Here is a 14371-nt window from a genome sequence, read left to right on the forward strand (position 1 = left end):
AGTTAGCACCGCTTTGTGCTGGTTATCACGCGCAAAGTCCCGTGCGCAATCGTGCAATTCCGTGCGCAGCACCCATAGGATTTAATGGGCGCATAGCGCGCACTGCACCGTGCGATTGCGGAATTTCACGCGAGTTTCATTTTATCACGCCTAAACTGAGTTTAGGCGTGATAAAGGGCTTTTCACAGGCGTGCAAACACTTTGCACCGCTTTGTGAATCAGGCCCTATGTGTGGAAAAAATGAGACACAGCACACCAACATCAAAACCTCATCCCAACTGTGAAGTATGGTGGTGGGGGCATTATGGTTTGGGGCTGCTTTGCTGCATCAGGGCCAGGACGGATTGCTATCATCAAAGGAAAAATGAATTCCCAAGTTTATCAAGACATTTTGCAGGAGAACTTGGGCCATCTGTCCATCAGCTGAAGCTCAGCATAAAATGGGTGTTGCAACAGGACAACAACCGAAAGCAGAGAAGAAAATCAACAACAGAATGGCTTAAGCAGTAAAAAAATATGCCTTCTGGAGTGGCCCAGTCAGAGTCTTGACCTCAACCCGATTGATATGCTGTGGCATGACCTCGAGACAGCTATTTACACCAGACATCCTAAGTATATTGCTGAACTGAATCAGTTCTGTAATGAGGAATGGTCAAAAATTACTACTGACCGTTGTGCACGTCTGATCTGCAACTACAGGAAACGTTTCATTGAAGTTATTGTTGCCGAAGAAGGTTAAACCAGTTATTAAATCCAAGGGGTCACATACCTCTTCCACCTGCACTGTGACTGTTTACATGGCGTGTTCAATAAAAACATGTTAACATTTAATTATTTGTGTGGTATTAGTTTAGGCAGACTGGGATTGTCTGTTGTTATGACTTAGATGAAGATCAGATCCCATTTTATGACCAATTTGTGCAGAAATCCATATAATTATAAATGGTTCTTGCTACTGTTTTTGGTTCTCAGCTAATGTACTAGTACCATAGTCATTGTGTCACTAAGGCCTGAGTCACACCGGTGGTTAAATTGCATGGTTATCAAGTGGTAACTGATGGATTAAAAGCAGACATTTTGGGGATCTTCTGCCATTCAGTTGCTGTATAATTCAACCATTGGCGTGCGTTCACACCATGCTCATTGCGTTTCTCAATAATAGCACCTGTGCATCCACTACCCATACAACTGCAGTGAGTTCACACGTGGTATTATTGCAGTACACAAAGTGCATAGTGTGAACACACTCTTAGCAATGTTTGTGTTAAATAGTAACTGCATTTTGTGGCAGTGTTTATCAAATGATGCAGTTAAGGGATGCCGCATGTAGCTTCTGTCAGATGGACATGTGGATACCCCACCTCCAGATGCGAATGCTGCTGCCTTCCACACGCGCCTTTTAGTTTTACATAGTAGCTGGTAAGTCATGACTGCACCTTTGCCCAGCTGACCACGTGAACCAAGCCTTAGATGACTGCAGAGGGGATCCAATCTCCATTGTATTTCGTCACTACGGTTCACTGACTAAGGTTGAAGAACACTATAAAGCATAAGTGAGCCAACAAACTTGGACTTTTTTTTTTATGAAAGGGTCTGTTATTATATAGTAAAAGTATGTACAGTAACTCTCGCCTGGATCACAACCAAACATAGGGGTTGCTGAAAGGTAATAACCTTAGCGGTTGTGTGACTGCAGTCATGGGAAGCACCTGGAACATTTTTGGGGGGCTAAATCCGGGTTGTTCTGGGTTTATGAAAGTGAGGTTTGCTCTGGGTGCATGCATGTGACTGCAAGAGCACAAACTACAATTCACTTGCATTTCAGCAATTCTCACTATGGTCTGATATCATCCAAGCAAAGGTTCCAAACTTTTGCACCTAATAGCAAATCCTTTTTTAAAGAAAAAAAGTATATATCCAGTTCAGGTTTGATCAATCACTTATACTGTGCAATCTAACTTCAGTCAAGCTGGATTCACATTGTGCGCATTGCATAAGCGTTATAACGTGTATGAACTGCAATGAACTCTGTGCTTGTTATACCATACATGTAAATTCAAAGCCTGCATGCAGCAAGTTAGAATAACGCAATCCGGTTCAATGCAGAGATGTGAAAAGCCCCATGGAATTGTATAGAAAGTGAGTAGGCATGCAGAATTACAGGTATTCTGCAATGTAACGGGTATACTGTGAATGCACTCTAAAGCAACTCCAGTGTGTTTAAGAGGGAAGCTGCCATACTCAGTATAGCTTCCAAGTACCCTGTTAGATCATTCCCAGCCTGAATCCTTTAGACGTCAAACCTTTACTTCTTGTATAGAAAAGAAGCCAATGAAAGGAATTTGTGCTAAAAATAGACCATTTGCTGTCAAGCCTAGGACGCCTTCATAGGTCAGCAGTAATAAATGTGGAAAACATATTCTGGCATCTTCTTGGCCAACATCCCAAACTATCTAGTCCTCAAAACACCTTGAATCATTTTAATATCTATTAGAAAAAAAGCAGATTTATTTTGTATTCCTAGTCTCACATGCACTATATCAAACTGAAACCGCACTAGAGTAAATGCAATATTTATTTAAAGCAGCGTAACATTTTATTCATGCAAATGATGAAAGGTGTTCTATTATGCGTAAACCTTCTACTGGTGCAGAAAATAGTGCCTTTAAAAAATGAAAGGAAATGGAGAAGAGACAGGGGGAGTCTAGGCATGCAGCAAGTATGACACATGCACACCTGAAATGACACAGTACAAAATGCTGTTGCAGTACCTGGAGACATCGGAGAAAGAACACTCATTCTCATCAGACCTACAGAGAAAGTCCAGTGTTAGAAACAGAGTAGGAAATGTTACAAAGATTGGGGTTAAATGTTGAGCTGAAAATGAACTATTAGGAATCAGAGAGGAGGGTCTTGTCTTACTTATCCAGTGCTGTTCCCAGGCTCTGGTTACTTGTCAAGCGGGAAAAGACATTTTTGTCATTGCGCGGACGCAAGGGCGGTGAAGGCGGAGGCGTCAAATGTGAATCTGGACCCCTGCAATAATTATTATAAAAAGTAGAGTATACATCTGTAGGCAATATACAGTATATCTGTAGGCAATATTACTTTCAACATTATAACAATTTCTACCATTACAAATTATTGACGTTGCAAAAAAAAAAAAAAAGACTACCTGGGTTGTCCTCTGTCGTAAGATTTTCTGCGTGTTAAGGGAGACGTATGAGGGCCCCGAGATTGCCTAGGACTGAGGACAGACACAGACAATAGAAGTAATAGAGAGAAATACAGTACAGTGCATCTCTTTGTGTCATACAACTGATGATGTTTTACATTTGCAACCAGTGAAGTCTCTAAGTTTAGAAGTTTCTAAGGCATTAAAGGAAACCAGAGCTGACGAATAATACACGTTGTATACATACCTGGGGCTTCCTCCAGCCCAATCCTTATGGATCCCTCCCACACCACCATCCTCAGCCTTTTCCTGCTCCGGTACCGGGTCCCGTAACTTCAGCCAGTCGCGGCCATTCTGCACAAGAGAAGTGCATACTCTACGTATCTCTCTGGCAGCTGCTGGAGAGATATGTAAAGAGCGCACTTCTCTTGCATTAGACTGGCCATGACTGGCTGAAGTTACAGGACCCGGTACCGGAACAGGAGAAGGCTGAGGGCGGTGGCGTGGGAGCGATCCGTGTGGATGGGGCTGGAGGAAGCCCCAGGTATGTATAAAACTTTTATTACTCGTAAGTTCTGGTACACTTTAAGCCAGAACAGGTATGCAGATCACATGTTCTCCCTTCTCTGGCTGTATGCTTGTTACAAGTATATAAGAATGGCAACCTACACATTCCTGCCACTTCAGGCTGTGGTCTCTCATGCTAAAGATGAAACTAATAGAATAATTTGTATTCCTAGTCATAGGGTGTGTGTTAGTGTTTATTCAACTTTAATTCAAGCAGACATGAGCCAACGTTTCCAGATCTTTTCAGTGTGCTGCAGCCGCCAGACAATACACATCAATTGTTAGCAAGTGTCAGTAGATATTTATTCATGCTGCCAATCATAATTGCTTAAATATATCCAACTTACTTGTATGCCCTGAGGAAGAGACTCTAAGGTCTCAAAACTTTGGCTCATGTTGTCTGCTAGAATTAAAGTTGAATACACACTAAGGAAGTGTCAGCCTCATTGATATTGGTTTATGGACTTATTAGGGGTTCATTGATATTGATTTATGGACTTACTTGGGGTGCTGATAATCACCCCTGCTTGGCACTGAGCACTCCGCTACTTGCATACAGGTATATCACTATGTAGAATTTGGGCAAAAGAGGAAGTCTGAGTTCAAGGTTTTTTTTTTTTTGTTTTTGTTTTTTTAGTAGAAGAACCAAGTTAACTATATCTGATATATGTTAGAACTCTAACATTAAAGTCCTCTGGCCTTCTTCCACTGTGGCCATGATCATAGTGTATTAGATAACACGGTGCTTCTAAGTTCTACATTTCATGGTATTCTTTGATAAAAAGGGAGCTCCTGTGTCTTCACTTGTTTCATTTTTGTTTGAGTTGTTTTGTTTGAGAACTTACAATGTGTTTCCCCGGAGTGGCAGCGTGAAACTGTGTGAGCCTCTGCCCCGCAGAGAACTAGGTGAAAAGCCTCCAACATCCTCCAGAATGTCAGTCAAGGATGCCAAAGACTTGGTGATATTTCTGGTTGAGGCTTCAAGTAGAGGACTGAGGGATTCTGCTGAGACAGCCTTTACTTGCCATGAGAGGCGAGGCTCTCCCTATCCATGGAGAAAGAAACAGAAGTTTTATACAACAGTACAAAGCAAAAAGATTTAGGGTGAACTAAGGGCCCTTTCACACTGGCGCTTTGCATTGGCCTGGTTTCACCGCAGGCCAGCGCTATGCCAATGAAAGTCTATGGGGCCTTTCATGCGGTGCGGTGCGATGCAATGGAAATGACGTTGTCGCTGCATCCCCGATGCAAGAGCATACCTACATTACTATCGATTCGCGCGGTGACGTGTGGAGGACCGGAAGTCAATTAAGTCTATGCGACGCATGTGTGGAAGCGTATTTTAGCACTACACTTATGTGCAGTTCCTTTCTCAGCCACAGGAAGTGAGCGCTAGAGAGCATTATTTCCTGCTTGGCTTGCTGCCAGACAAAGATTAATGTGTATTAGCGTGGTAATACCCAAAAGACTTATTTTTGGCGGCGCGACCCTGGCACCGCACCACACCAAAAACGCTGGTTAGCAATGTGAAACTGGCCTAAATGATTCATTCTTATCTACTCTTTCACTCATCTTTACAAACAAGACTTACAAAATGAACAAAAAAGATCATTTGTTGTGCAAGTAGTGACTCCTACCTTCCATTTAAAGTCATCATGGCTATTTGATCCTTTCATTGAGAAGGAAAATGAAGAACTAGAAAAAAAATAGAAAAGGATGAGCAGAAGATAAACTGAAGTGAGTCATTACATTTCTGAGACATACGGAATAGTTTATTAATGCTGTGGTATGTGGGGGCACGGACAGCGATGGAAGCGTGAGGACGTGCTTCTCCTCAGCTCCGTAGAACCCGCAATCTAATCCTGGCTAAACGCGGTAAGAGACGCCACCGCCGAACCTCTCGCTCCGCTGGAAAAGGGGGTAAACCGAAGCAGGACCCGACGATGACCAAATACGGCCCCCCGGTCGTCTATGACGCGGCAGAAAAGCTGGCAAGATTCGCCCGGACCGAGCCACAAGATGGCGCCGAGGACAGCATGGAGGCCTGCAGCTCTTCCTCCCTAACGGCCTCCCCACCAACATCGCTAGCTGGAGGAGAGACGCTGGTCGAGAAACATGTTGCAGCTCATCCTCCAGAGCAGGTACTGCAAACCCTACCCCGTAGGGCTAAGAAACACAAAGGGAAGGACGGAGGTGGTGGGGAGTGGGAGCAGGCCCAAAATGGCGCTCGGGAAAGCGAGGAGGAGATCCCTGAACCCACCAGAACAGAGCTGTTAGAGGCTATTCGCGGCCTGCAACTATCACTGACCTCCAGACTAGACTCTATATACGCAGAGATGTCATTTTTAAAGAATGACTTCAGTAAGCTAAAAGACAGAACGAAGGAAGCAGAACGCAGAGTGGGGCAGTTGGAGGACATTGTTAATTCCATGCAGCATACACAAACTGCCTTATCACCAACATCAGAATCACAGGCAACAAAGCTAGATGATTTAGAGAATCGATCCAGAAGATCAAATTTGAGATTTATTGGTTTTCCTGAAAAAGCAGAAGGTAGGCAGCCAGAGATTTTTCTGGAGAACTGGTTAAAAGATAAAAAGTGTTCAATATGACTCCAAAACACACTTTTTCACCTCTCCTAATGAAGCCATAAAATGGATGGTGGAACAAGGGATGAAAGTCTCTATTGCGAAACCTCATCAAGCTAGAAGATAAATACTATCCATACTTACTTTTGAGGTGTACCTCACTCTTTTGTGCTATTTTTTGAAAACACTTCCCTTTATTCTAGGAATCCCTACACTCCTGGAACATTTATTATTACTGTATACAAACAAACACAGAACATTTATATCGCGCTTTTCTCCTGGCAGACTCAAAGTGCCAGAGCTGCAGCCACAAGGACGTGCTCTATAGACAGTAGCAGTGTTAGGGAGACTTGCCCAAGGTTTCCTACTGAATAGGTGCTGGATTACTGAACAGACACTTCTCAGGTGAAAAAATAGCTATCTACTCTGAACTGCATCGCCATGGAATATTACATTTTGAAATGTTACAAGATTTATCCAGCAGATGGAGACATTGTGCTAGGTATGGTACATCTGCTCCATTGGGAAAAGGCAATATCAATATTACACCCCTTGCATTATATACTTTTTCATTCTTTCTGCAAAATTTTACCTAATCAATAGGTCCCCTTTACCAGTACGGAACTTTATATGCAGAAACTTCAAAATAATTAACTGTCAAATGGCGATGCAATGGTAATCTACATGATAACATTCCTTTTGTTTTTCTTTTCCATGTATCCAAATACTAACTGCCATGCATCTATATACTATGGAACACTACCTTAGTTGTCCAGTAGATGGCTATATAGCACTATTGAACTATGTGATCATGTTTTTCACTTTAGATGTGGCGTTGTTCAATGTTATTCTGATTTGATCCTCTTCAGTTATAGTTTAATGCTATATTCATGCTGATTAATATATTAATCCGGGATAACTATCTTATTCACTTCTGGTGTAATAACTCCTTTTCCCTTACAGTCCTGCACATCCTCTCACTTCCCTCCCCCCCCCTCCCCCCAAAGCCCTTGTTCTCTCCTACCCCTTTGCTACTCAGTCCCATTCCTACCCTCTCCCCCCCTCCTTCCCACCCACCCTATGAAGGGGTCAATGACATACCAGTGTGATATACAGAAGAATATATATTATGTGAACAACTAAATGATAGAGTTACCATTACCCATTGGTACGGAACCAGATAACTCTATATCTAAGATTAATAATAGATTACAACCAGAAAAGGTCCCCCCCCCCCCATGATCTTGTCTGCAATTGTTCTCTGTCATAATATACAACTGATAATGCGGGTTCTAGGTAGCTGGCCTTTTTATAAGTGTTCCACTCAGGTTCTATGGGAATTGTTAGGGTTACAGGCTCCCGAAAGGTTCTCATTTCGGAGAGCAGGTGGGTTAGGGGTTGGGCTTTATGTTGTGTTAAGTTGTGTTGTTACTTGTTCTCCTGCATGCCACATGCCTATGCAAAGTTGATTACTGATAAATACGGTATGCTACCATTCCATATTTATAGCGAGAACAATTATACTATTTCAATGATACTACTATGCAACTAAAGATTATTACCTGGAATGTCAGAGCGCTGAATAATAATATTAAGCGTAAACTGGTGTTTGAGTTTCTCAAACAAAAATCACCACACGTAATATGTCTCCAGGAAACCCACCTGATGGGCTCTAGAGCTCTTCTACTAAAAAACCCTGGATATCTAAACACTACCTTGCCCATTTCTCCTCATTCTCCAGAGGTACTGCTATCCTTGTTAGTAAGTCCTTTCCTGGACAAATATTAACAGCTATTACTGATCCTAAAGGTAACTATGTACTTATTAAATGTAATCTAGAAGGTCAAATTTTTACGATCACATCTATATATATACCACCTCCCTTCAAAATACAAATACCAGAAGAGATGACTTCACAATATACTAGAAAGCCCCCGTATGGTGTTGGGGGACTTTAACGCTATAATTGACCCAGAACTAGACAGAATGAATAGAAGTCACAGAACGTTTGCATCCTTTCTTGATTGGATAAAAACTTACCAATTGTATGATGCTTGGAGGTGGAAATTTCCTACCAAAACAGAATATTCGTGCTACTCTGATAGCTACAAAACAATGTCACGTATCGATATGGCATAAACCTCGATAGGCTTCCATATATTAATGATATACAGTATCATTCATACGGTATAAGGGACCACTCCCCCTTGGAATGTACACTTAACACTCCAGGGTCAGGATGTGCGGCGGGCCTCTGGAGAATATGTCAGGTCTGGTTAGAAGATAGTACCATACTGGCTGAATATCAAAAAAACATGTCTTTTTATTGGCAAGAGAATAAGGGTACGGCAAGTGTGGGTATCTGCTGGAATGCAGGAAAAGCGGTTCTGCGGGCATTATTTAGATCAGCTATGTCCATAATTAGGAATAATGATAAAGTCCACCCAGGGCCGGATTTGTACTTACCAGTGCCCTAGGCCTACTATCACCAAGCGCCCCCCGCCACAACCACTAAAAAACATTCTGGCCAACTATCTGACTAGCGATCACTGGTTTGAATGGGCTCATTTCAGTTGTGCTGCTGTGCCCCTCATTGAACAAAGAATCAGTGGATGCTCTGTCCTCTCACGATGGAAATTTGCGCTCCTGCCCGAATGTGCACAGCAGCCGATAGTGTTCTGGGCATGCATACTTGAGACATTACGGTGATGTATGATCGGTACTTGTCAAGAATCCGTAACACTGTACTGGCCTCGGTTGCTGTGCACATCTGGGCAGGAGCAGAAAATTACAGGGAGCGCAAGTGGCCAGAGCATGCGCTGCTTCTTTATCCTCTGTGTGACTGGCTGCAGTCAGAGCCACAAACAGGTGACAGGGCAGAGCAATGGAGAAAAGCCCATCCAAAACAGAGAACAGGTAAGTAGCAAACATCCTGTCAAGACCCACTTTGGATGTTCTGTTGTAATTACAGTGGACCTGAACTCAGAACTTCCTCTCTGCTCTAAAAGATACGCAACAACATAACCTTTACATAAAAACATTTTTGTTACAGCTGATACAAATCCTGCAATAAATAGACAGTGTGTCTAATTCCTACTTTCATGGAAGCAAATATATTAACATCTTGTGCTTTAAAATAAGCTTATATGCTGTGGCAGTCAGGTGACACAGGGAAGATATCAAATTTGTGATTAGACACAGATGTTCGAAAGGCTCTCTAAATACATACAGGGTGCATTTCTCTGTTTTCCTTCTGTCCTGTGCAAGAGTTCAGCTCCACTTTAAAGCATCTGAATGACATTTATTTATATTTGCTGAAAAAATCTACGTATCTCTTTTGAATGCTGAATGTACATATGGTGGTGTGCTCTAACATATTGACAGTATACGGGGACAAAGTCTGAAGAAGGCTTATTAGCAGAAAGATTACTCTTTTTCTTTTAAGCCAATAAATGGTATCATCCTGATTCAAAACTCTCTGCTTTTGCTGATGGCTAAGATGGTAGAATGCTCTAATGCTACAGGAAAGCAGAAGGATGCCAAAATACACACTAGCATAGAGGTAGTAACAGCTCAGGTGACAGTGACAGTTTAGCAATGAAAGGGAAGCATACAGCATTTTTATTCCAGGCTGCTGCAGTTCTTATAGATTGTCGGAGCTGATGGACAGAAAATGAGTCAGGAAAGAGTTAACTTAAGCAGAGACGAGATCACTGGCTAGGAAGGAAAAAAAAGCAATAAATTACGGCTAGATAAGAAAGTGTAATTTACAACTACTGGGGTCAGTGTCACAGCTGTAAAAAAGAAGGCAAAGAAACTAGCAGAAATGTTTGTGAATTCCTGCATTAGAACTCAGTGGAACTTAGTTTTATCTGCTTTGTAATGTAAATCCCTGGTATTTCTCACATCCACTTGTACTGGATGTCGATCATAATTGGATTATCAGGTGACAGTTATGATTGATCCTGATTGTTATAACACATCAGGAAGTGAGAGGTGCAGGGATTGGGGAACTCTGGAATTCAGCTATTAGTGCAGAGCAGGGCGCTGGATGGCTGCGCTGCGGGAACAGAGGAGATGATTTACTTTGACATATGACCTCTTCTCTCTCCAAGTCATGCCGCCCTTCTGATCTTATCTCATTTTATCGCCCTAGGCCATGGCCTTTGTGGCCTTTGCAGAAATCCGGGCCTGAGCCCACCAAGAATATATTAGAAAAGAGTCCGAAGAATGTAAAAAGAAACTGATCCTAGATCCTAACCCAGATAGATATACCTCTTGAGAAATTGCTAGGAGAAAGTTAGAATTAAAATTACTTAATAATGTAAAACTAAAAGATATAATCCATAAGCAAGGTCAATTTGAACATGGTAATACATTTGGAAAACTTTTAGCATATTTTCTTAAAGCCCAATCTGACACAACAGCTATAGCAGCTATACAACAGGCTGATGGGACAACATTGGACACATCTGCAGACATGGCACAAGCCTTTAGGAACTTTGATGAGCAAGTTTATTCCTCTAGGACACATACTGATGACCAAGAGGTGGCTGCTTTTGTTGAGCAGCTTTCTCTGCCAACTCTGACAGACGCAGAGATTGAAGTTCTAGAATTACCCAGTGGTCCGGAGGAACTAGGGGAGGCATTATCAATCATATCTTAATAAAGGTAAAGCACCCAGACCTGATGGTATACCGGTTGAATGGTACTCTAAAAACAAATGAGATATCTTACCAAGACTAGCCACACTCCTTACTAATATATATGAAAAGGGGGAATTGCCTGAATCAATGAGAGATGCTCTTATTACCCTAATCTTGAAACCAGGTAAAGAACCATTAGCATGTGACTCATACAGGCCAATTTCCTTGATAAACACAGACACAAAACTCTTGGCCAAAGTCTTGGCAATAAGGCTAGAAAAAGTGATGCAGAAACTGGTTCATCCGGATTAATGTGGATTTATTGGAGGGCGATCAACAAGAATGAACATACATAGACTTCTTTCCAATATACAATTCCCTCATCCTAATTCAAATACTAGAATAATCTTATCCCTTGATGCAAGGGTCAGGGTCAACCAAACTATATCCAAACCCCACCAAATTTACAGTGGCACCAGGCAGGGATGTCCTTTATCTCCTCTATTATTTGCCCTAGCTATAGAGCCACTGGCACAAGTGTTCCGTAGAGCCCCTGATATCAGAGGCCTAATGATTAATCATACGGTGGTAAAAATATCACTATACGCAGACGTTTTGCTTATATACTTGGCTAACCCTGGCCCTTCATTAATGGAAGTTTTGGAATTATATTAGAGATTTGGGAGGAAGTCAGGACTCACTATCAATTGGTCAAAATCAGTGCAATTCCCTTTGGATATATTTGACCATAACTTCATCTCACCAGCTTCCAGCCAAAAAAATAGTCGACAAATTGAAATATTTGGGTATTTGGATACATAGAGATAACCAATCATTTGAAGAAAATAATCTCCAACCAGTCATTACATCTATTGAAACCCAACTAAAACGGTGGTGGAATTTGCCATTAAACTTATATGGTAGGGTTTGCTCAATAAAAATTATAATTGCTCCCAGGCTGTTATATGTGTTGCAGATGTCTTTATGTTGGCTTCCACATAGACTATTTAAAAAACTGGACTCTATGATATCTAGTTTTTTATGGGCAGGTAGTACCCCAAAAATAGCACTACGTACATTACGCCTACCAGTTTCTTCTGGAGGCCTAGCACTGCCTGATTTTCAGGCCTACTACCTGGCGTCCCAGACTCCCAGCTGGTACTCATACAAAGTTGGCTGAGCTCAACAAGGAAAAAATTCAGATATGAACACTGAGGCAGATATTGCCTCCTCCTATGAAGCGCTTTGTTCGGCCATTTACAGAGTTAAAGTTCCAACAGGGGAGGAGGGCACCTCATTGATCCAACATACCATTAAGATCTTTAAGACGGCCCAAAGGCTATGTGACTCCTCCCCCAAAACCATTTCTTCTAGCATGTCTCTCTGGCATAATGACCAACTGCTCGAGTTACAAAAATTACCAGATATTCATTTTTGGTGTAGAGCAGGCATTAAATATGTCAATCAACTATATTATGAAGGCTCCTTTAAAGACTTTGCTACTCTGTGGCAAGAATATCAGCTTCCACCACATTCCCTTTTCAGATACTTTCAAATCAGACATGCCCTTAAAATCCAACTTGGCTTACATGGAGTTATCTTGGCCCCAATGCCTCTAGAATCTTTACTACTACAGAAAGATACTACTAAACAAATATCTAATTACTATGAATTCTTACTATTTGCAAAACTGAACCATAATGCCAATAGCTATAAGACCAAGTGGAAGGATGGGGAGGTGGATATCACTGACTCAGAGTGGTTAGAATTCCATGATACATACCATAAAACCGTCATAGCCTCAATGGATAAAGTAATCCAGCTCAAGTGGCTTTATCAGGCTTATTTATCCCCAGCCAGGTTGGCAAAAATGGGAAGGGATGCCACATATTTTTGTTTTAAATGTAAAGCATCCAATGCCAATTTTTTGCACTGCCCCCAGGTACAAGAGTTCTGGAAGTCGGTTATACATTTTCTATCAAATAAACTCAAACTTCCTGTTGCTATGTCATTCCAGACTTGCATGTTGGGAATCTTGGGTGATATAAGTTATTATTATACTATGCCAGGAAATCTCTTACTTCTAAATGGAGGCAAAGTATATTACCCACAGAAATGGTAAACAACACGTTACCACTATTTAAACTCACTTACCAGTCCAGATCCCAATTCTCAAAATTTGATAACGTATGCAGCATCTGGGTTGATGCGTTTGATACAGTAATCCCTCATCTTGACATATCCATTATGGTACAGGATCTTCATTGATGAACTTACTATTTCATGCTAAATAACACACTGTATATCTCAGCAGGTTACCTTTGGAATGGAATAATGCATAACTTCTATTCTGTGATATAATACATATTTTTACCGGTGTGCCTTTTTATCTGACTGCATAACATAAGAAAAGTACTGTTATATGGTTGCTTTAGAACACCGTATTGTTCTTGTTGTTTTGTGTTGTTAATGTTTGTTAATGTGTAAAATTATTACAAAATCAATAAAAAAATTCTCTTTAAAAAAAAATGCTGTGGTATGTAACAATACCCTGTACAAGGGATATAGTCCTAAATGCGGATTAATTATGTAAATTGCACAGCAGGGTGATCCCAGGGCAGTTGTGCATGAATACCATGAGGTCAGCTTTGGAGATCACTGTGATAGTAATGACCATCACTTTAGTGATCTATACTCCGTGATGCTTGCAGTGAGGCTGCACTTAGAGCATTTCTTCGTGCCAGAAGCAAGGTTAATAAAATACCCCGGAAACATTCAAAAAAAGATTGCATCCTTTTGTCATTTTTTAGGTTTGTATTCAAAACCCCCAGAAAAAAAAGTAACCCCCACCCGATGTTTTATTAACTCTTGAATTATCCTGCGGATTGGAAGGCCACAAATGAACAGCCAGTAAGCAGGAGCCAGCTCCGCGCCCTGACCATCACCAACCTGCATGAAGTTTGGCGTCTGGGATGGCTTTTCAGGCAAAGTAGAGGAACATTTTGGCAGGAAACACACTTGACTGTTTTCGTGTGCATTTTCTGCACAGAAAAACTGTGAACTCATGTTCAACCCTGTATAAATCTGAGACACAACTATGCGCTTTGAGTCCTATGGGAGAAAAGCGCTTTACAAATGTTATTGTATTTTTATTGTATCATTAATCAATGGGCTAGTTCACACTTAAAGGGAACCAGAGATGGGGACATGAAAAAGATTTTATACATACCTGGGGCTTCCTCCAGCCCCATACGCTCTGATTGATCCCACGCCGCCGTCCTCCGCTGCCTGCATCTACGAGAACCGGGTCCCGTCACTGACGTCATCGGAGCCAGTCTACGCAGTAGAAGTGCGCCCTCTACGTATCTCTCCAGCGGCTGCTGCAGAGATACGCA

The 14371-nt window shown here is 41.7% G+C and overlaps 1 protein-coding gene across 5 annotated transcripts in view; it reads right to left on the reverse strand.

Annotated features, from left to right (window-relative positions):
* Positions 1-14371, reverse strand: part of KIF21B (kinesin family member 21B) — a 101078-nt gene that overhangs the window by 17856 nt on the left and 68851 nt on the right. For 3 of the 5 annotated variants that reach the window (XM_068269450.1, XM_068269448.1, XM_068269452.1), the window contains exons 24-28: positions 5380-5437; positions 4588-4787; positions 3176-3247; positions 2923-3036; positions 2772-2810 (exon numbers count right to left, since the gene is read on the reverse strand). In XM_068269450.1, the coding sequence (XP_068125551.1) occupies positions 2772-2810; positions 2923-3036; positions 3176-3247; positions 4588-4787; positions 5380-5437 (483 nt within the window). The remainder of the gene's footprint in view (positions 1-2771; positions 2811-2922; positions 3037-3175; positions 3248-4587; positions 4788-5379; positions 5438-14371) is intronic. The other 2 variants (XM_068269451.1, XM_068269449.1) reach the window with 1 other exon arrangement.

The sequence above is a fragment of the Hyperolius riggenbachi genome, chromosome 2 (genome assembly GCF_040937935.1).
Source record: "Hyperolius riggenbachi isolate aHypRig1 chromosome 2, aHypRig1.pri, whole genome shotgun sequence".
Lineage (NCBI taxonomy): Eukaryota > Metazoa > Chordata > Amphibia > Anura > Hyperoliidae > Hyperolius > Hyperolius riggenbachi.